The 24,177-nt window shown below is 38.6% G+C and overlaps 1 protein-coding gene across 12 annotated transcripts in view; it reads right to left on the bottom strand.

The window, feature by feature from the left end:
- Positions 1-23,976, bottom strand: part of LOC139746269 (uncharacterized) — a 43,128-nt gene extending 19,152 nt beyond the window's left edge. Inside the window, exons 1-6 of one of the 12 annotated variants that reach the window (XM_071657313.1) lie at positions 22,097-22,221; positions 21,021-21,159; positions 19,527-19,675; positions 16,397-16,612; positions 10,082-10,293; positions 7,394-7,467 (exon numbers count right to left, since the gene is read on the bottom strand). In XM_071657313.1, coding sequence (XP_071513414.1) covers positions 7,394-7,467; positions 10,082-10,293; positions 16,397-16,612; positions 19,527-19,649 — 625 coding nt within the window. In that variant the 5' untranslated portion in view covers positions 19,650-19,675; positions 21,021-21,159; positions 22,097-22,221. The other 11 variants (XM_071657314.1, XM_071657315.1, XM_071657310.1 and 8 more) reach the window with 11 other exon arrangements.
- Positions 23,977-24,177: the final 201 nt, after the last annotated feature.

Below are 24,177 nucleotides of genomic sequence, written 5' to 3'. Positions count from 1 at the left end.
ACTGCTCCTCCCCAATCTGATGCTCTGTACATGCCTTCACCCTCTCAATCAATACTCTCCCATATATTTTCCCAAGAACACTCAACAAACTTATACCTCTGTAGTTTGAACACTCATCTTTATCCCCTTTACCTTTGTACAATGGCATTATGTATGCATTCTGCCAATTCTCAGGCACTTCACCATGATCCACACATACAGTGAATATCCTTACCAACCAATCAACAACACAGTCACCCCCTTTTTTAATAACTTCTACTGCAATACCATCCAGACCTGCCACCTTGCCAGATTTCATCTTCCGCAAAGCTTTCACTACCTCTTCTCTCTTAACCAAACCATTCTCCCTGATCTCTCACTTCGCACACCATCCCTACGAAAACACCCTATATCTGCCACTCTATCATCAAACACATTCAACAAACCTTCAAAATAATCACTCCATCTCCTTTTCACTACATCACTACCTGTTATTACTTCCCCACTTGACCCCCTTCACTGATGTTCCCATTTGTTCTCTTGTCTTATGCACATTATTTACCTCCTTCTAGAACATCTTTTTATTCTCCCTAAAGTTTAATGATACTCTCTCACCCCAACTCTCATGTGCCCTCTTTTTCAACCATTGCACCTTTTTCTTGACTTCCAGCCACTTTTTTATACATCTCCCAGTTATTTGCACTCCTTCCTTGTAAGTATCATCCAAATGCTTCTCTTTTCTCTTTCACTAACAAATTTTCTTCTACCCTTTCTAATCTGCCCACCTTTCTTATGCCACATGCATCTTTTGCATGTGGCATATATAATGTGGGGGTACCAGACTTCACCTGCTTGAGTTTATAACGCAAGAGAAAAGACACTTTTGGCAAGGCTGTATAATTTGAAGTACAGACTTGTCAAAGAACTTCTCACTCCAAAAGTCTACACTTCCCTGCCACTGAAAGTAGCTCAGCCTTGGGCTGCAGGAGCCTTTGGAAAGAGGTCCTGTGTAACACCAAGACTCTTTCATAGAAATTAAACTGAATTGTGGAGTGGGTATAAATAAATATGTATAATGTGGATCACTGTACAATATAATGATCAAATGGAGTGAATAGAATTCAGAGTCTAAATGCCATGCAGTATGAGTACTTAAAGATGTTAATTTCAACACATGCAATTTCAGTTCTAACTGTGTACTGTTTCAAGAGGTCTGTGCATGCATTAAACATTTGGTTTCAGGAAAAAATAACCATGTCTCTCTGATGTCAGTATAACACCACCATCATGTTCACACAAACTCCAAACACATACACATGTTTCCCACCTGTTATAAGATTATCCTTTAAATCAGTTTTAGACAAAACTTATTTACATGCAATTTATTCCTTTTCATTTCTTATGTTCATGCAGATTTGATTCTGTTGTCAGTGGAGATGTAAGTGCACTGCAGGTTCTGTTCATTATATAATTTGTAGAGTTGGCTCTCTAGGATAAATGAATATGTATGCTTTCCTACCACTGTTTTGGTGGTGTGATGATCTCACCGTTTTTGCTCATGTTTGTTGATAAACAGTAGACAAAATTGTTTTTAATCTAGGCTGTTCAATACCATTTTATTCCAATTGTGAGCATCTTTATTTTGCAATATGTGCCAGTTTGGGCTTCGGACTGTTTTCTTAACATATCCAGTTTTTCATATAATCCACAAAATGAGTTGCTTGTGTGGGCATTGTCACATTCATTTTTACAGTCCTTTTCCAATTAAAAAATTTGTAGGAAGATTGTGGCTACTTGTGTTAGAATGTCCACTTCCCTTCTGTGCAGCCATTTAAGGATGCACATCATTGTAGAGAAAGGTCTGGCCTTAGTAGTGTTTGCTGGCAGTACAATATAACAGAAGTATTACATTATACTTTTTCATTACACAAGTATTGGAAATTATTTATATGTAGTTCAGTTGTGATGGTTGGTAGTGACAGAGGTAATGTATAGAACACTGAAGATGAACTGTGTGTAGTTGCAATTCTGAAACACTTTCATTCTGGATTTTTGCCTTTCTCAGCTTGCTTTCTCTTACAGTATACTGTATGGTGAATGAAATGGAACTGTCATACTGTGCATGAAATCTAAGTTAATAATTGAATATTCTAGTTAGTTTTATGGAATTACTTTTGAGTAAATATTCATTGGAGCCCTAAAAATATAATTGGCTGGAAACCTCATAAATTCATATTGGTCAGATGTATCCTAGAAAGAAGGGATAGGGTGGATGTAATTACTTTAACACAGTATTAATGTATTGCCATGCTTCTTGTTCATATTGTAGATAAAATTATTTAATGTACAGTAGTATATGAGGTGTAAGTAAAATATTACCAAAGTATTTGTAGTTTTGATTCCACATGATGTAGTTAAGCTGACTTCATTAGTACTAGAAAGCCATCTGTAAACAAGTGTTTTGGTATTCAAACAAGCTTATCTTACTCAGGTATTTGAAGTATATATATATATGCAGGGTAACTATAAAATTCAGTGTGCAGGACATATGCACTGCTGGATTTTTTACATTCCAAAATTCAATAAGTACTCTACCACATTTCTAAATAGCAAGAAAACACATTAATAGAATACTAAAGGACCTGATCCACATTAGGCTTATGGTCCTGATGAATTTTCACCTCGTGTGCTAAAGAAGTGTGCTGCTACACTAGAAAACCCAATTGAATTGCTGTTTAAGATGTCAGCAGAGAGAAGCAAAATGCCAAGGGAATGGAAAAGGGCACATGTCATACCGGGAGGAGGCAATGGACTACAGACTAGTATCATTTATGAGTTCCGGAAAAGACTATTAAAAAGCAAGTGGATGACTACCTACAGAGGAGGAAACATTTCTTAAGTAAGACACAGAATGGTTTGAGGGAAAGGTCACATGTAACTAACCTCTTAAGAGTTCTACAATAGTGTGTGAGCTAAGTCCTAGACAAAAGGGAAGGCAGCAAAGACTTACTGTATCTGGACTGCCAAAAAGCATTTGACACTGTTCTACATGGGAGGATGATTAAAAAACTAAATCACCAGGCAGAAATCAAGGGGAAACTCCTACAGAGGATATAAGAATATCTCAGCGGGAGGGAACAAAGGACACATGTTAGAGGCGCCTTTTCCAAATGGATTGAGGTGAACAGCAGAGTGCCATTGGGTTTGGTTCTGGGATCATTACTTTCCTTGATCTATATTAATGTTTCAAGGTATGGAATCCTACCTGAATATGTTTCCAGAAGATGCAATGGTCAGGAGGCAAGTGAGGATTGAGGAGAATTGCATTAGCTTACAAGGGGTCCTAAACAAGCTCTAAAGTTGGTCTGAAACATGGTTGATGAAACTCAAATGTCATGAGGATGGGACAAAGTGAAAGTTGGCCTCAATGTGATGTCTACCTAGCAGGAAAGAAGCAAATATTATAGTTTACAGTTGCTCTCAAGTATATGGATAAAGAAATACTTTACAAGCTCTTCATATCCTAAGTAAGGCCAAAACTAGAATATGCTTCTCTTGTTTGGCCACTACACCTAAAGAAGCACATAGAGCTAATAGAGAGGGAAAAGATGGTACCAGAATTATGACAGCCAAGTAACAGAGAACGGGTGGAGGCTAAAAATTTACCCAGCCTGGAGAGGGAAGAATGAGGGATGACCTGATCACAATTCTTATGTTCTTAAAAGAGACTGATGAGTAGACAGTAAACAGTTCTTTGAGAGATACTAAGCATACACATTTTTATATCTATTTACTATACTTAATTGCTGTTTCCAGCAAAGTAGCACCAGGAAACGGACAAAGAATGGCAGAATGCATACATAGTGCCACTGTATAAAGGCAAAGGGGATAAAGGTGAGTGTTCAAATTACTGAGGTATAAGTTTGTTGAGTATTCCTGGGAAATTATATGGGAGGGTATTGACTGAGAGGGTGAAGGCATGTACAGAGCATCAAATTGGGGAAGAGCACTTTGGTTTCAGAAGTGGTAGAGGATGAGTGGACCTGGTGTATGCTTTGAAGAATGAATGTGACAAATACTTAGAAAAACAGATGGATTTGTATGTAGCATTAATGGATCTGGAGAATGCATATGATAGAGTTGATAGAGATGCTTTGTGGAAGGTATTAAGAGTATATGGTGTGGGAGGTAAGTTGCTAGAAACAGAGAAAAGTTTTTATTGAGGATGTGAGGCATGTATATGAGTAGGAAGAGAGGAAAATGATTGGTTCCCATTGAATGTTGGTTTGCAGCAGGGGTGTGTGATGTCTCCATGGTTGTTTAATTTGTTAATGGATGGGGTTGTTAGGGAGGTGAATGCAAGAGTTTTGGAAAGAGGGGCAAGTATGCAGTCTGTTGGGGATGAGAGGGCTTGGGAAGTGAGTCAGTTGTTGTTCACTGATGATATAGCGCTGGTGGCTGATTTGGGTGAGAAACTGCAGAAGCTGGTGACTGAGTTTGGTAAAGTGTGTGAAAGAAGAGTGCTGAGAGTAAATGTGAATAAGAGCAAGGTTACTGGGTTCAGTAGGGTTGAGGGATGAGTCAATTGGGAGATAAGTTTGAATGCAGAAAAACTGGAGGAAGTGAAGTGTTTTAGATATCTGTATCTGAGAGTGGATTTAGCACCAGATGGAAGCGGAAGTGAGTCACAGGGTGGGGGAGGGGGTGAAGGTTCTGGGAACATTGAGGAATGTGTGGAAGACAAGAACATTATCTCGGAGAGCAAAAATGTTATTTGGTTGCAAGGCATGGGCTATAGATAGGGTTGTGCTGAGGAGGGTGGATGTATGAAGTACACATGAAGCAACTAAATGGAATTACACAGAAAAATATATGAATGTAATTTACCACATAATACACCAAATGAAAGGCAAAAGTTTATCCCTGGGGATAGGGGATTAAGAATACTTCCCACGTATTCCCTGCGTGTCGTAGAAGGCGACTAAAAGGGGAGGGAGCGGGGGGCTGGAAATCCTCCCCTCTCATTTTTTTTTTTTTTAATTTTCCAAAAGAAGGAACAGAGAATTGGGCCAGGTGAGGGTATTCCCTCAAAGGCCCAGTCCTCTGTTCTTAATGCTACCTCGCTAACGCGGGAAATGGCGAATAGTTTAAAAGAAAAGAAAAGAAAGAAAGGCAAAAGTTATGAACACAAACGATATGACTCCAGGTAGTTGGAAAGGTGTTTTCCTGTATTTTTTCTAAATATGCATATAACCATTAGTTCATAAATTAGGTAAGAACATACAAGAAAACTGAGTAAAGAATACAAGTATATAGAGTACAGTTTTCTGTATCATTCACTATATAAGACACATTTTGAACTGTGAGACAACCACTTGCTTCCATAAACCGGAAAAGTTCTAAACTGTACATTACTGTACCACCCATATATCTATTACAGTCTTTTCTTTATACTATACTCTATGTTTTCTTTTAGAGCACATGATTATTCAAGAACCTGTAAAAGAGAACCGAGTTTAATAAAAATATACGAATACATTTTGCCATTTTACAAGGTTAGACAAGGGCAAAAACACACAAAACAGTTCTCAAAACTGTATAAACAATGAAAATAACATACAGTGGTATACCAAATAATACTTACCATCACTTAAACGAAGAAATATCTATAATACAGTACATACAGAACATAGTATAGCTATATATCTGCCACCTAATCTTGAGCTGAATCATGATGCAATCCAGACACTGCAACCGGTGCTGCATTAATGCTAACCATGATGTTATAACCCAGATCATCAGACTATTTGAGAATTAAACATATGTGTCTTTCCTCTTTATACTAACTTATTACTTTTATTTATCTGCATCTTGCTCAAGACATGTAATGTCCATGCAGCTATTAAATCTATTGTTGGTTCTCTTTCCAGAAAAGTTTTGTTTATATATTTACCCATCACTTTTCCCTACATACATTTCCATCATGTGCATACCTTGTATTTTATACTTTTCATTTTTTATACTACATCAAATTATTGAAAAAAATGTTGCAAATTATTGAAGAAAAACAAAAGTATACAAAAAAACATAACCAATGTATATTTTCATACCTTACAAGTGAAAATAATGCATTTTACCAAAACTTGTTGCACCTCTGTAGACATCTGGCCATGAAAGGGCATTCTCCAACCACCCTCTGACACAATCTTTACTAGCCTTTAAACCTGGAGCCTTTGTCTAAGCCCTTATCAGGTATATTTTCTTTAGAATCTTTTTCCAGTAAAGACCAGTTGCATGACTGTTCTATATCTGATGTGCTGTGTAACCTTTCTCCTCTATAATTTTCTGTAGTTCCACTTTCTCAAGCTTTGAAGCCTCTACATCAGTTGTTGCAGCTTCATCTTACAATCAAATTTCTCAGGTTGACACATCTGATAAAATTATGAAGTGAGCCTAGGCTAGTGGTAACTCTACTTTCAGTAGCACTTAACTTCTTTTCTTATCAAGTCTTCCTGAATCTTGATGCCTTTACATTCAGTCATTTGTCCAATTATGGGAAACTGTTGCACCCACATTTTCAGAGCATCCCCATCTTCACATATGTTGGATGCCATCTTCAAAATAGATGGTTGAGAAAAGGCTTTCCTGACATATTTGCTTTTCTTCTTTATGCTGCAAATGCTGTTCTCATAAACATCATAATGGCAAAGCAACAGCTGAAGTACTAGATCCACACCCAAGTTCTTCCTTTATCTTGAAATTTTCTTCCAACATAATGGTCTTCCTTACCCTCCTGGTAGGTTCATTCATAGTAGGACTACTTGCTGGATGGTTAAACACACTGATGACTGGTTCAAGTGGGCAAAGGTGTAGAGATATATAAGTGGCAAATGATGCTATCTTACTCTTTGAATGCTGATGTAGTGAGCAGAGTGGCATGTGTAGCACTGATACCCAAAGGAAAGTAGCCAGCTGGCCTTGCACTGTATCATAATTCATTATGTGTTATAATAAAAAATGGGAGTAATCTAGGTGCTCATGCTGTATCAATATTCATATTAAATTGTGCTATATTCTCACACGACTGGACTTATATACATGTACATGTACAGGTACAATTACCTCAGGACTCAGAACCAATATCTATTAAAGAGTTCTGTTACCCAAGACCCTTCAAAAGGCTTCTTTCAGCTCAAGGATATGCTACTTCCAGCAGCTAGGAAATGTAGAATCCTTTGTAGAGAAGTTCTTTGACAAGATTGTACTTCCAATGATACAACCTTGCCAAGGTGACTATTCACTCAAAGCATACCCTCAAATAGGCAGAGTCTGGTAACACCCTCATTTATTTATGACACACACATACTGATATGTCTTTACAGGTACTGAATCTACAGATTTATGGGTAACGAACCTGGGTCTACGTAATGGCTGAGTTCATCATAAGATTTTAGAAATTTTATCTTCCCATTGGTATTCTCATCCATCCTGAAACAATGGAAATAATGAAAGGTGTAGCAGTCTACCAATCATAGTAAGACAGGGTATACATATGCCAATAACAAGAATTTTTTTTTTTTTTTTTTTTTTTTGCTTTGTCGCTGTCTCCCGCGTTTGCGAGGTAGCGCAAGGAAACAGACGAAAGAAATGGCCCAACCCACCCCCATACACATGCCTTGATTCAATCCACTGACAGCACGTCAACCCCGGTATATCACATCGCTCCAATTCACTCTATTCTTTGCCCTCCTTTCACCCTCCTGCATGTTCAGGCCCCGATCACACAAAATCTTTTTCACTCCATCTTTCCACCTCCAATTTGGTCTCCCTCTTCTCCTCGTTCCCTCCACCTCCGACACATATATCCTCTTGGTCAATCTTTCCTCACTCATTCTCTCCATGTGACCAAACCATTTCAAAACACCCTCTTCTGCTCTCTCAACCACGCTCTTTTTATTTCCACACATCTCTCTTACCCTTACGTTACTTACTCGATCAAACCACCTCACACCACACATTGTCCTCAAACATCTCATTTCCAGCACATCCATCCTCCTGCGCACAACTGTATCCATAGTCCACGCCTCGCAACCATACAACATTGTTGGAACCACTATTCCTTCAAACATACCCATTTTTGCTTTCCGAGATAATGTTCTCGACTTCCACACATTCTTCAAGGCTCCCAGAATTTTCGCCCCCTCCCCCACCCTATGATCCACTTCCGCTTCCATGGTTCCATCCGCTGCCAGATCCACTCCCAGATATCTAAAACACTTCACTTCCTCCAGTTTTTCTCCATTCAAACTCACCTCCCAATTGAATTGACCCTCAACCCTACTGTACCTAATAACCTTGCTCTTATTCACATTTACTCTTAACTTTCTTCTTTCACACACTTTACCAAACTCAGTCACCAGCTTCTGCAGTTTCTCACATGAATCAGCCACCAGCGCTGTATCATCAGCGAACAACAACTGACTCACTTCCCAAGCTCTCTCATCCCTAACAGACTTCATACTTGCCCCTCTTTCCAAAACTCTTGCATTCACCTCCCTAACAACCCCATCCATAAACAAATTAAACAACCATGGAGACATCACACACCCCTGCCGCCAATAACAAGATAAAAGAATATAATGTGATGCTTATATAATCAAAAATGTTTGCACTAAACTATATTTTTCATGTCTGATTATCACATCATTAGAAAATAATCTTGAGGTACAACACATTTTTTTTCTTTCCTAAATCATGACTTCTTCACCAGTCACTGCATCAATGATGGAAAGCTGAGTTCACTGATGATGAATTCTGCTCACACAAAAGATCTTGCTCACTAACTCATGCAAAAAATGCATAGTCAACCCTATGAATGCACAGCTTTTTGGTTGAAGAAAAATCCTGGATGACAGTAACTTACAGATGTAGGAAATGGCAGACAAATGTAAAATAAAAGAAAAAACATAGGTGCTTACTTCCTGCCACAAGAGCCCCATCTATCCTCATGTAGCTCCTGCAGCACTCAGGAAACTAGCCATATTCACTAGCTGCCTTTTAGTTTTCCTTTATTTTGAAAGTAAAAACATCATATTTCTGCTTGCGAAGAGGGACTTCTAAATTCAGTAGGTCCAAATTACCAAAAATACACGTTCCCAAAAATTAACAACAAATCCCTTCACAGCCATGTTACGATTTGTTTTTAAAAAAAAAAAGGAGGGGGGGGGAAAAGCTAGCTCCAATGCTGCTCTTTATCCTTTAGTACCTCAGCCTTATCAGCTCACTGGCAAAGAGCAACTCCGACACAGTGTTTTGAGAGGCTCATATCTAATGTTCCTATTACTACCTAATGTGTTTACCTATACTGTACTAAACAAGGCAAAACTTTGTTGACTATGTGTTAAAATGGTTGGGACATATGGAGAGCATAAAAAAGAGCAAAGAATCAATAGTGAGGATTGATGTAAAAGAAGTGTAGAAAGGATGGGGAGGGAAAGACAGAGGGGATGGAAGGATGGAACAAGGGGAGATTTGGGGTATCTGGAACTTGAACATCATGGAGGGTGAGAGGTGGGCATGGGATACAATGAACTGGATTGATATGATACACAGGGAGCAACATGCTATTAAAAGACTGAATCAGAGGAAATGAAGTGGCAAAGGTAAACTATGAAAAATGTGTCAACACCAACACAAAATGTGCACTATGCTCCTCTGTTATGTTGATGAAGTAACTGACTGTGACTGTTCTGTGGAAACTTTCCACATCCAGACATGCCCCCTTCCATATCATTACCTAGAACATAGCCTGGAAATTGAGGCAGGTAGTTTCAGTACAGAGATCTCTGTCTAAGAATGTTGATAATGTGACAATAATTCTTGTATGTTAAAGTTAAATGGTTCAAATGGTGCTATTTTACTACTCCTGTGGTAAAAATAAGAGATATCTTTCAGTGAGCAATCACTTACATAGTTATTATAAGTGCATCATCTGACTCCATTCTCCAAATTCATAGATTCACAATAATCTAACCATAAATTATGCACAATAAATATGACTCTTCAACAAAGACAAGGCTCATTAACCAATTACAAATCTTACCATGATCGAATAATAATCCAGCATGCTGTGAAGAAAAAAGGAGCATTCAGGATGAGACATACTCCAAGCCGTTCTGGGTAGTGTTCACTCATAATAGTAAAAAGATTCTTAAGAACAACATAGTCCATACACATCATGCTGAAGTTCTTCATGTCAAATACCAGGCAAAGGTTATCAGGCCCATCTTCTGCACACTTATTGCAAATGGCTTCCTGTTGAGCCATAAAAAAAAAAATTAGAAGAATAACAAAATGACTTTACATCACTGTATTTAAAAAACATGAGTATATGTAACAAAGAAAAACCATGTATGTGTGAACAGAGCATAAGGGGAGAGAGTTTTAAATACATGTGGCTTCATCGCTTAATCTCCCCTATCCCTGGGGATAGGGGAGAAAGAATACTTCCCACATATTCTCTGCATGTCGTAAAAGGCAAATAAAAGGGGAGGGGGCGGGGAAATGAAAATCCTCCCCTCCAGGTTCCAATTTTCCAAAAGAAGGAACAGAGAAGGGGGTTAAGTGAGGATATTTCCTCAAACACTCAATCCTCTGCTCTTAACACTACCTCGCTAATGTCGGAATTGGCAAACGTGTGTGTGTGTGTGTATATTTATTATTTATTTTGCTTTGTCGCTGTCTCCCGCGTTTGCGAGGTAGCGCAAGGAAACAGACGAAAGAAATGGCCCAACCCACCCCCATACACATGTATATACATACACGTCCACACACGCAAATATACATACCTATACATCTCAATGTACACATATATATACACACACAGACATATACATATATACCCATGCACACAATTCACACTGTCTGCCTTTATTCATTCCCATCGCCACCTCGCCACACATGGAATACCATCCCCCTCCCCCCTCATGTGTGCGAGGTAGCGCTAGGAAAAGACAACAAAGGCTCCATTCGTTCACACTCAGTCTCTAGCTGTCATGCAATAATGCCCGAAACCACAGCTCCCTTTCCACATCCAGGCCCCACACAACTTTCCATGGTTTACCCCAGACGCTTCACATGCCCTGATTCAATCCACTGACAGCACATCAACCCCGGTATACCACATCGATCCAATTCACTCTATTCCTTGCCCGCCTTTCACCTTCCTGCATGTTCAGGCCCCAATCACTCAAAATCTTTTTCACTCCATCTTTCCACCTCCAATTTGGTCTCCCATATCTCGTTCCCTCCACCTCCCACACATATATCCTCTTGGTCAATCTTTCCTCACTCATTCTCTCCATGTGCCCAAACCATTTCAAAACACCCTCTTCTGCTCTCTCAACCACGCTCTTTTTATTTCCACACATCTCTCTTACCCTTACATTACTTACTCGATCAAACCACCTCACACCACACATTGTCCTCAAACATCTCATTTCCAGCACATCCACCCTCCTGCGCACAACTCTATCCATAGCCCATGCCTCGCAACCTACAACATTGTTGGAACCACTATTCCTTCAAACATACCCATTTTTGCTTTCCGAGATAATGTTCTCGACTTCCAAACATTCTTCAAGGCTCCCAGGATTTTTGCCCCCTCCCCTACCCTATGATTCACTTCCGCTTCCATGGTTCCATCCGCTGCCAGATCCACTCCCAGATATCTAAAACACTTTACTTCCTCCAGTTTTTCTCCATTCAAACTTACCTCCCAATTGACTTGACCCTCAACCCTACTGTACCTAATATATATATTTTCTTTCTTTTCTTTCAAACTATTCGCTATTTCCCGCATTAGCGAGGTAGCGTTAAGAACAGAGGACTGGGCCTTTGAGGGAATATCCTCACCTGGCCCTCTTCTCTGTCCCTTCTTTTGGTTTAGTCACCTTCTAAACCACGCAGGGAATACGTGGGAAGTTTTCTTTCTCCCCTATCCCCAGGGATATGGTGTGAGGTGGTTTGAGCGAGTAAGTAACGTAAGGGTAAGAGAGATGTGTGGAAATAAAAAGAGCGTGGTTGAGAGAGCAGAAGAGGGTGTTTTGAAATGGTTTGGGCACATGGAGAGAATGAGTGAGGAGAGATTGACCAAGAGGATATATGTGTCGGAGGTGGAGGGAACGAGGAGAAGAGGGAGACCAAATTGGAGGTGGAAAGATGGAGTGAAAAAGATTTTGTGTGATCGGGGCCTGAACATGCAGGAGGGTGAAAGGAGGGCAAGAAATAGAGTGAATTGGAGTCATGTGGTATACAGGGGTTGACGTGCTGTCAGTGGATTGAAGCAAGGCATGTGAAGCGTCTGGGGTAAACCATGGAAAGCTGTGTAGGTATGTATATTTGCGTGTGTGGACGTGTGTATGTACATGTGTATGGGGGGGGGGTTGGGCCATTTCTTTCGTCTGTTTCCTTGCGCTACCTCGCAAACGCGGGAGACAGCGACAAAGTATATAAATATATATATATATATATATATATATATATATATATATATATATATATATATATATATACATATATCTTTCTTTCAAACTATTCGCCACTTCCCGCATTAGCGAGGTAGCGTTAAGAACAGAGGACTGGGCCTTGAGGGAATACCCTCACCTGGCCCAATTCTCTGTTCCTTCTTTTGAAAAAAAAAAAAAAAAAAAAAAAAAAGAGGGGAGGATTTCCAGCCCCCCGCTCCCTCCCCTTTTAGTCGCCTTCTACGACACGCAGGGAATACGTGGGAAGTATTCTTTCTCCCCTATCCCCAGGGATAATATATATATATATATTTATTTTTTTATTTTTTTTTTTTTCATACTATTCGCTATTTCCCGCGATAGCGAGGTAGCGTTAAGAACAGAGGACTGGGCCTTTGAGGGAATATCCTCACCTGGACCTCTTCTCTGTTCCTTCATTTGGAAAAAAAAAAGAAAAAAAAAGAGAGGGGAGGATTTCCAGCCCCCCGCTCCCTTCCCTTTTAGTCGCCTTCTACGACACGCAGGGAATACGTGGGAAGTATTCTTTCTCCCCCTATCCCCAGGGATATATATATATATATATATATATATTATTATTATTATTATTATTATTATTATCATACTTTGTCGCTGTCTCCCGCGTTTGCGAGGTAGCGCAAGGAAACAGACGAAAGAAATGGCCCAACCCCCCCCCCATACACATGTATATATATACGTCCACACACGCAAATATACATACCTACACAGCTTTCCATGGTTTACCCCAGACGCTTCACATGCCTTGATTCAATCCACTGACAGCACATCAACCCCGGTATACCACATCGCTCCAATTCACTCTATTCCTTGCCCTCCTTTCACCCTCCTGCATGTTCAGGCCCCGATCACACAAAATCTTTTTCACTCCATCTTTCCACCTCCAATTTGGTCTCCCTCTTCTCCTTGTTCCCTCCACCTCCGACACATATATCCTCTTGGTCAATCTTTCCTCACTCATCCTCTCCATGTGCCCAAACCACTTCAAAACACCCTCTTCTGCTCTCTCAACCACGCTCTTTTTATTTCCACACATCTCTCTTACCCTTACGTTACTCACTCAATCAAATCACCTCACACCACACATTGTCCTCAAACATCTCATTTCCAGCACATCCATCCTCCTGCGCACAACTCTATCCATAGCCCACGCCTCGCAACCATACAACATTGTTGGAACCACTATTCCTTCAAACATACCCATTTTTGCTTTCCGAGATAATGTTCTCGACTTCCACACATTCTTCAAGGCCCCCAGAATTTTCGCCCCCTCCCCCACCCTATGATCCACTTCCGCTTCCATGGTTCCATCCGCTGCCAGATCCACTCCCAGATATCTAAAACACTTCACTTCCTCCAGTTTTTTGCCTGAGGATTGGCGGAATGCATGCATAGTGCCATTGTACAAAAGGCAAAGGGGATAAGAGTGAGTGCTCAAATTACAGAGGTATAAGTTTGTTGAGTATTCCTGGTAAATTATATGGGAGGGTATTGATTGAGAGGGTGAAGGCATGTACAGAGCATCAGATTGGGGAAGAGCAGTGTGGTTTCAGAAGTGGTAGAGGATGTGTGGATCAGGTGTTTGCTTTGAAGAATGTATGTGAGAAATACTTAGAAAAGCAAATGGATTTGTATGTAGCATTTATGGATCTGGAGAAGGCATATGATAGAGTTGATAGAGATGCTCTGTGGAAGGTATTAAGAATATATGGTGTGGGAGGAAAGTTGTTAGAAGCAGTGAAAAGTTTTTATCAAGGATGTAAGGCATGTGTACGTGTAGGAAGAGAGGAAAGTGATTGGTTCTCAGTGAATGTAGGTTTGCGGCAGGGGTGTGTGATGTCTCCATGGTTGTTTAATTTGTTTATGGATGGGGTTGTTAGGGAGGTAAATGCAAGAGTTTTGGAAAGAGGGGCGAGTATGAAGTCTGTTGGGGATGAGAGAGCTTGGGAAGTGAGTCAGTTGTTGTTCGCTGATGATACAGCGCTGGTGGCTGATTCATGTGAGAAACTGCAGAAGCTGGTGACTGAGTTTGGTAAAGTGTGTGGAAGAAGAAAGTTAAGAGTAAATGTGAATAAGAGCAAGGTTATTAGGTACAGTAGGGTTGAGGGTCAAGTCAATTGGGAGGTGAGTTTGAATGGAGAATATATATATATATATATATATATATATATATATATATATATATATATATATTTTTTTTTGCTTTGTCGCTGTCTCCCACGTTTGCGAGGTAGCGCAAGGAAACAGACGAAAGAAATGGCCCAACCCACCCCCATACACATGTATATACATACATCCACACACGCAAATATACATACCTACACAGCTTTCCATGGTTTACCCCAGACTCTTCACATGCCCTGATTCAATCCACTGACAGCACGTCAACCCCGGTATACCACATCGATCCAATTCACTCTATTCCTTGCCCTCCTTTCACCCTCCTGCATGTTCAGGCCCCAATCACACAAAATCTTTTTCACTTCATCTTTCCACCTCCAATTTGGTCTCCCACTTCTCCTCGTTCCCTCCACCTCCGACACATATATCCTCTCGGTCAATCTTTCCTCACTCATTCTCTCCATGTGCACAAACCATTTCAAAACACCCTCTTCTGCTCTCTCAACCACGCTCTTTTTATTTCCACACATCTCTCTCACCCTTACGTTACTTTCTCGATCAAACCACCTCACACCACACATTGTCCTCAAACATCTCATTCCCAGCACATCCATCCTCCTGCGCACAACTCTATCCATAGCCCACGCCTCGCAACCATACAACATTGTTGGAACCACTATTCCTTCAAACATACCCATTTTTGCTTTCCGAGATAATGTTCTCGACTTCCATACATTCCTCAAGGCTTCCAGAATTTTCACCCCCTCCCCCACCCTATGATCCACTTCCGCTTCCATGGTTCCATCCGCTGCCAGATCCACTCCCAGATATCTAAAACACTTTACTTCCTCCAGTTTTTCTCCATTCAAACTTACCTCCCAATTGACTTGACCCTCAACCCTACTGTACCTAATAACCTTGCTCTTATTCACATTTACTCTTAACTTTCTTCTTTCACACACTTTACCAAACTCAGTCACCAGCTTCTGCAGTTTCTCACATGAATCAGCCACCAGCGCTGTATCATCAGCGAACAACAACTGACTCACTTCCCAAGCTCTCTCATCCCCAACAGACTTCATAAATATATATATATTATTATTATTATTTTGCTTTGTCGCTGTCTCCCGCGCTAGTGAGGCAGCGCAAGGAAACAGACGAAAGAACGGCCCATATATATATAGATATATATATATATATATATTTTTTTTTTTTTCTTACTATTCGCCATTTCCCGCGATAGCGAGGTAGCGTTAAGAACAGAGGACTGGGCCTTTGAGGGAATATCCTCACCTGGCCCCCTTCTCTGTTCCTTCTTTTGGAAAATTAAAAAAAAAAACGAGAGGGGAGGATTTCCAGCCCCCCGCTCCCTTCCCTTTTAGTCGCCTTCTACGACACGCAGGGAATACGTGGGAAGTATTCTTTCTCCCCTATCCCCAGGGATATATATATATATATATATATATATATATATTCATACTTGCTGCCCTCATCCATTCCCATCGCCACCCCGCCACACATGGAATAGCACTCCCCTCCCCTGTGTGCACTAGGAAAAGACAAACAGTCTCTAGCTGTCATGTAATATGTATATATAATCTTAAGTAAATACATATTTTCAGGATTTAACAGCCAAGTTTTACGCAAAACATTCTCCTCAAGCATATTCAGCTCATATATTTTCACATTCACTCAACACTTTCATACTTTTACATATAAACCTGAACAATACTTACCAAGATGTACACTATGAATTGAGTCATGTCCTCTACATTTCTCCTTTGGATGCTATGATTTCGAACTGCAATGTACATAACAGGCCTTCCATTTCTGTCATACTGACTTATGATTACAGCAACTTTCGTATCAATAACTCTTCTCACACCTGGTGCTTCTCTGGTGATGCTTGCTACATCAAATTCTCTTCTCCAATCATTCGTTGCTAATATTTTCTGAAAGAAATGGTAAGAATTTTTATATTTATCTTCTCAGTGATACAGAAATTAACAAAATACGAGTACAAAGTGTAAGTTCAAGTTTACACTTTCTAAAATCCAAAAATGCATATTTCTCCATATGTAAGCATATAATCCCATTTTTCTTTTACATATATGGCTCGACCATCCATTATAAACTGTTGCAGTATTGTGTAATCAGTATGAAGGACTTCTTTGTTAGCTTTCCCTTCAGTGCCATGAGGTCTGCTATCATGATACACTCTGTAGCATAGATATTCATACCATCACTTTTAGCACACAAAACATAGCTTATCTGAGGTCCAAGTAACAAATTTATTTATTGCCTTTCAAAAATATTACTATAAACAAATGATTCTGAAAATGAAATGAGGTAAGTCAAATACAACTTAAAAGAACTTTTAACATCTAAAAATGTTTATCCATTATACCAAATGCACTTTTGCTGCTAAGTTACATTATGAAGCAACTACTTGGAGAGGACAACTTATTTAAATTCTGTTTTGTCTGGCTTTACAACTTTAACCCTAAAGCAGTTGATGACATCATCAATTACCCTGCATACCTATAATCAAGAGAGAAATCTCTCATCTCCATAAAAATCTTAAAAATTCCCTCCAAAATATTCACTTAGTGGAATATGGTTAATAAGCTGTTTTCCACTTCCCTCAGTACTATGATGATCAAGGACAAAATCCATTAGCACATGTCAAATTCCTGGTATCTATATAGTGACAATTAAACGGTGTTCCACACACCTAAACTGCTTCAAATACATTCATTTTACACACCTGGTTAATAACCTGATTCTCACACTCTATCCCCTCTTTCTATCTACATCCCTGATGCCTGTTCCCTCCTGGAATCGAAGCTCCATAACTGAACTCTGGTGCTGCTTCTTTGCCTTTAGTGTCTCACCCTTAACAGGCCACTTGCAAAGGGCAACTCTAACACAGTGTTTGCAGAGGCTCCTAATTAATGTTCCTACTGACTACTTTTGCCTAATGCTCCTGCCTAATATTCCTAAGCATACTAACTTCACTAAGTTCTACAACTGCAAATGTTCCTAACTACCCTTGTCTACTCTTCACCATTCGAAGACTACAATCATCCTGTAACCTAAAATTCAATAAAACATTACAACACTTCTCCACACTGCTAATCAAGTGGTTGAAATTCCCATTAATGCTCCTTTTGAACCTAACATGTGTATATACCTCTTCTATTACACCTACAGGTATTGATCTGCACTGATCTTCAGATAAGCTTTGCAGCGCAACACATCTGCCACTTGTGATTAGTATCAGGTCTGTAATCCTGAATAATTTCTACTTTTCATGCGAAGCACATTGACAAAAGCCCACATTCAAGGCTGGCCTAAATTGAATGGGCAATTGAGAAAACTAGAAATATTACAATTTGAGTAGTGGTGATTAAACATGCCGGTCAAGTTATGTTTTTAAGACATGAAAGGAGATCCAAAGCTCATGAGTGGGAAAAAGCAGTATCAATTAACCACCCTAAGTAGCTGCTTGGCCACAAAATTCATAGTATGCGCAGCTGCCAATATTGCATGTCTATACTATGGGGGGTAATGTCCAAGCAACTTCTTATTAGCTAAAATTCATGTAAGCTATTAAGAGGAAAGTGAATCCAACACTAGTAGTATAGGCAATGGGGTTAGAAATTGGAAGTAACTACGGAGTTTATAAATTTGTGAGTGTTAAACCACTCTTCATAGAACATCCAGCTAGTAACTATGTGAGGAAGACTATACAGGATAACCAATCCTTGTAAAAATGAGACAAACGCTCACAGAGTGTGACACAAAAAACGGATCACCCAGTCTTGGGCCAGTACTTAGCTATTCCCATATACGTGGGGTATCATAGAGAGTGGAGCAAGAATACCAAGTAAGTTACATAAGAGGGGAACTAGAACCATCAAAGGTATAGGCAATTGGGGGTCAAATTTGGAAGCTAACCTACGGCAGTTTATAAGTTGGACAGCTTTTAACTCTACTCTGTCAAGTAAGAATACACAGCTAGAACCACCCGAACTGTGAGAGCAGTACTCCATACAAGGATAACCAATCCCTTGTATAAATGGAGCAACTGCTCAGAAGTTTTGACATCTAAACGGGACACCCAGTTTCTTTGAGGCAGACTTAGCTATTCCCATAACGTGGGGTTTCCATTAGAGAGTGGATGCTACAGTAATACCAAGTATGTTCACCAAGTCAAGAGGTGGAACTACAGAACCATCAAAGGAGAGACGATTTGTGAGGAATTTTCGATAGAGAGATGGGTAGAAATTGGGTCTTGGAGGCATGAAATCTACCAAGATTTTGTGTACCCCAGTGAAATATCCTGTTCAAGTCTTAATCTATTGAGGAAGCTGTGTCAAGACGAGATGCAGACTGAGTGAGAGAAGAAGGAGCAGAATTGAAGGATATGGATGAGTAAGCATTAGCAAAACACCACCAGGAACAGGCAAAGAAATGGCCTCATTTTCTCACATACATTCTTTAGTTGTCATGTATAAAGCATCAAACCACAGCCCCCTACCAAAACCATGATGTCTCCCAGCTATACCCTGATTCAGTACACTGATAACACAATACCCACTGTAAAACATCACTCCAATTTCACTTCATCATGTGCATACCCCACACTTTCCTACTTGTTTAGGCCCTGAGAGCTCAAAAACTTTTGCACTCCATCCGTCTAACTCCGATTTGATCTCCCTCTTCCCCGTGTCCTCTTCATCTTGACACATACATCCTCCTTATCAACCTCTTGCCACAAGCCCCCACCCACACATTAACCCTATATGATTCAATGTAAAAAGTTAAAATTTAATAAGGAATTTCATATATTTTACTACTTACTTCATATGCAGCATCTACTGTTTGAAAAGCCTTCAAATATCTCTTTAATGTCTTCTCATCAATTTCCATGTGGCTGATACTGCTAAATGACAGTTTTTCTTGAAGTTGAGCAATTTCTGCCATGCCTAATAGCCACAAACCTGTAAAATCTGAAAGAAGCAATATCAAATTTTATGTGGATAACTCTAAGATGAAGTGTAAATCAACAGCTTTTAAGAAAAGTAATATATGTAATATATAATCTTCAAAATATAATATAATATAATCTTCAAAAATATCAGTAAAGTAGAAAAAAAAACTGCTTGCACATGTCTTCATGTACCAATCTACTATGACAAAAACTATACAATAGAGAAACATAGACAAAGAACACATTAAAAATCATTGACAGCTTACATTCACCATAACTCTAATCCTCACATTCATCTGCTCTTGAAATATCAGAAAGTAAAGGAAAATGTCTAAATCCTTTAAAATAACAACTAATTGACTCTACATTACTTTGGCGAAATACCTTAGCAAAGCTTCTACAACAATCAATGATGGACTTCTTTAATCTCAACAGTACTCGACATTCTAAGATTAATTGTGATAAGATAAATGATAAGGGAAATATTTGATAATTTCAAAACTTAAATTTCTAAAACTTCTGCCGATGAGATATAAGTACGGCATTACCTATAATGACATTCACCTTTTATGAAAATATAGCAATGTTTAATTCATTAGTGTCAATGAACTGGTAATGTGAAATTCAATTTCTTCAAAAACCTATCATCATTTCAACTAAACTAATTGTGATTTGACTTAAGCCATTACTACCTATAAAAGACATACCTTTTCATCTTTACTCAAATTTCTCAAAACCATTATAACTATTACATTCATATTTGTGCTTATTTATAGTCATACATCATTTACCATTATACTCACGGGACAAACAAAATCACTTTCAAAACATCTCTATTTTCTATAATTCGTTTTATACACAAAAATTTATAGCAATTGTTTAGAGAAAAGTTCCTAATAATACCCATATAATTTTTCATGGACTAGAATCTGAATTTGGCACATAATACATATCGGCTAAAGAATAAATGTGGTTAAATGAGGCCACTATATGTTCCTGAAATTACTTCTATAAGAAGGAAAAGCAATCAGGTGTAAGAAAATATAACAACAGTTGTGGATCATGATTCTGGGTATTATAATGAGTAAAATGATAATGAATAAGGTAATTAGTATGGAAGGCTATACATAATAAGATATGTGATCAATAGAGGTAAAAGCAGATTACCTGATGATTCAACCTTCCCCTTCCACATTTTTCTAGGTTGTTAGGTTAAGTTTGGCCAAAAAAGAATACCTTTAGTTAAAGTTAAAAAAACCTAAGTTAGCCAAACTTAAAAGAAAAAAAAAATTGCTAGGGAGGGAGGGGGAATCTTCAAGTGATCTAATACAAACTGTAAACTAATCAACAAAGGACAACCTTACCTAACTTTCCTTGCTGTCGAGTTATTCCAATGTTTAAATTCAAGTCGAAATACACCAGTTACATCCATGACTGAGCAACAAACTAATAATGCCATCGAGTGTCATCCAACATATGGCTATGAGATCTCCAGCGGCAGACCTATTACGATTGTCATGGGTTCACATGAGTTTTATGTTTCATCTTTATTAAAGTTAAACCCACATTTTCCCCAATTGTGTACCCTTAACACTACCGCCATATTTAAGAAGAGTTGATTAAAATATAATACTAACAAGTCTAACACTGTTAGATGTGACACTATACAAAACTATTATAGCTGCATGGCTAAAATGGTAGATTTCAACTATATTTCTGAGGTTGTACCCTTTAAAGAAGCATTCATGTGTTGAAACTTTGGGGTTAAAATACCACAAGAGTTAAAAGGAAATGCATGAAAAGTATGTCCAGTCTAAGTTAATTTCAAATACGCAGCGGAAATGTTAAGTTTATTTCAAATATGCAGCGGAACAAACTTTGAGAAATGGATACTTCTATTTTCAATGCTTTTTATGGTTCAATGACTACAAAAATATCCCCCAAGATGACATCTTATATCGCGCATAGGGATATGAAATACACTGACAACAGTATACCAAATAAAATTTAACTATTGTAATACACTTATTAATATTCTACAATAGCTGAGGAAACCTTCTTCAATCTCTTTAGCAGTTAGAATTTATCCTAATATTCAATCTTATCGAAATCTAGCAGTCACATATGAAAATGTTCCGCTAATATGGCGCTGATGGCAACAAACGGTCAGCGGGCAACCAAACCATCTCCAACAATAAACAAATATAATTTTAGTATTCGTCTATCATCACTTCCACTACTAGATGATGAATGGTAATTGTTTCAAGAGATTCTGATAATCATTTGCAGGTGTATTGCCTGCTTTTACATTAATTAACCCAAAAGTTTCCTGATGGACTAGACCATTGCATTTCCTGATGCATATATCCACTATATTTCCTGATTACGTAACCATTGCATTTCCTGATGTGCACAACCATGACAACTTTATCTGATATACTTTAGTAAAAAATTTTGTTCTAAATCATCTTCCACAACTGACGGTTTGTTGACACAACACCAGCACTGAACACAAATACACAATCCATATACGCAGAAAAGCTAAAAGCAATGCGATGACTTTGTACCCTAAAAACGAATATGATACTTTTAGGTTAGACTGAGTGTGGATTTTAAAGTTGATATTACACTAGTCTGGCTGCATTTAATTTGCTACATCTCCCAATACTTCTTCAATCAATATATTTTACCATTACCCTACCTAGGATTTGGAAATTTAAACTAATCTTGGGACACACTCCCGAAACTAAGGAAGCCCTAATATAAAACCCTAATGCACATCATGGATTAATATGAGGGTTGGTGTGGAACACGGCTGAGGCTAATTTCATCCAGAGGAACTAGTGGTCACCTGCAAACCACAAAACTTTATGCTCCATGTCCTGCGCGGGATAGATCCTCCATCGCATGACCATCCTATCCGAGAGCTAGCTCAATTTTTCTAATGAGCATTTCCACTGCTATTCACATCACTCGATGTGACTGGAGGTAAACTTTCATATAATGAAGAATAATATTACCACTTCGAAATTCTTGCTTACCCTGACATGACGATGGCATGAAACTGGCAAATCCTCCATCCCTGCACACTTCCTCGGCGGTGAGGCAGACATTCATATTTACCGCCAAATGGCAAAGACATTCATATTTACCGCCATAATGGTAAAGAAACAACTGTAGATGGACTGGTCGCAGGACGGACTCCTGTAGGGTATTCCCTATTAACCCTTCCTCATGGCTGCCCCAGGAGTATAGTCTTTGGTGCAAAACAATGAAATTCGAGACCACACTCGTTAATCTTACAAAAATTACCTTTTATGTGTGTATGTTACGCTTAATATACTACCTGTCTATAAGCTTTTTTTTTTAATGTATGGTAAACGCTGACTGCTCCTTAAGGTGATATTACATGAAGACTATATTCAAAAATTAGTGTGGAGGAAAGACGTTTCTTTTTTTTTATGTCGTTTAGTATACATCCTGGAACAAGGAATAAAATACCTGGGAGTGTCCCGTCAAGGTTAATGTCACCCCATCATCGTACCCCACTGTGCATTTCAATTAAATATGTTGTTGATGACATGAGCACACTGGTGCGTGATGATAATGACGATGGTGAAATTGTATTTCAATGGTAGTACTTCAGATAATTCTCTTTATTCGTAGTTATACACAATACACAACATGTTTCCCGGAGACAATCAACCTCACCAGGTGTAGAACACACATTAAAGTTTCAATTCCCAACACCAGCACAAAGGCTTGCACATCCTGTTCCTGCCATGCCAGTGTCTAATATATATATACATATATATATATATATATATATATATATATATATATATATATATATATATATATATATATATATATATATGCTGACAACCACGAAGAAAAATAAAACACGAAATAGTCCCAAGTGCACTTTCGCGTGATTAATATACCGTCAGGAGAAATATATCCATCTCTTTCCTGTATTTCCAATGACTATTTATTAATGACACAAAAGTGAGTGTGAGACATTGTTTCACTTGCAAGCATATATATATATATATATATATATATATATATATATATATATATATATATATATATATATATATATATATATATATATATATATATATATATATATCCTCTACAGATCAGTGATGCCCTAAACTTACCATTTATTAATGAGACCTGGAGAACAAGGAGCTCCAACGTACTACACACCTAACTTGGCAGGCCCAGCAGGCATACTGGCAGTCCTTGAATACTATCCTTTCGTTTAGTCAAGCAAGCAATTACATTCTTAACTGCTTACATTTTTACTGACAGGAGGGTTAACCACCCTGCCCTTGAATGAACGTGGGACATTACTGAAAGCACTAAAAGTTTGAAATGATCAATTTGTATCTAAATATAGTGTTATGGCAACTTTCTAGAATTTGCCATTACGTCGCTAATCTTGCATTTTTTTTTCATGTATATCCTGAGTGTCTGCATATTAATGTCATACAACAGCAGCAAATAGTAGCC

This window comes from Panulirus ornatus, chromosome 64, assembly GCF_036320965.1.
Source record: "Panulirus ornatus isolate Po-2019 chromosome 64, ASM3632096v1, whole genome shotgun sequence".
NCBI classification, from domain to species: domain Eukaryota; kingdom Metazoa; phylum Arthropoda; class Malacostraca; order Decapoda; family Palinuridae; genus Panulirus; species Panulirus ornatus.
This window is presented reverse-complemented; position numbering and strand designations above follow the sequence as displayed.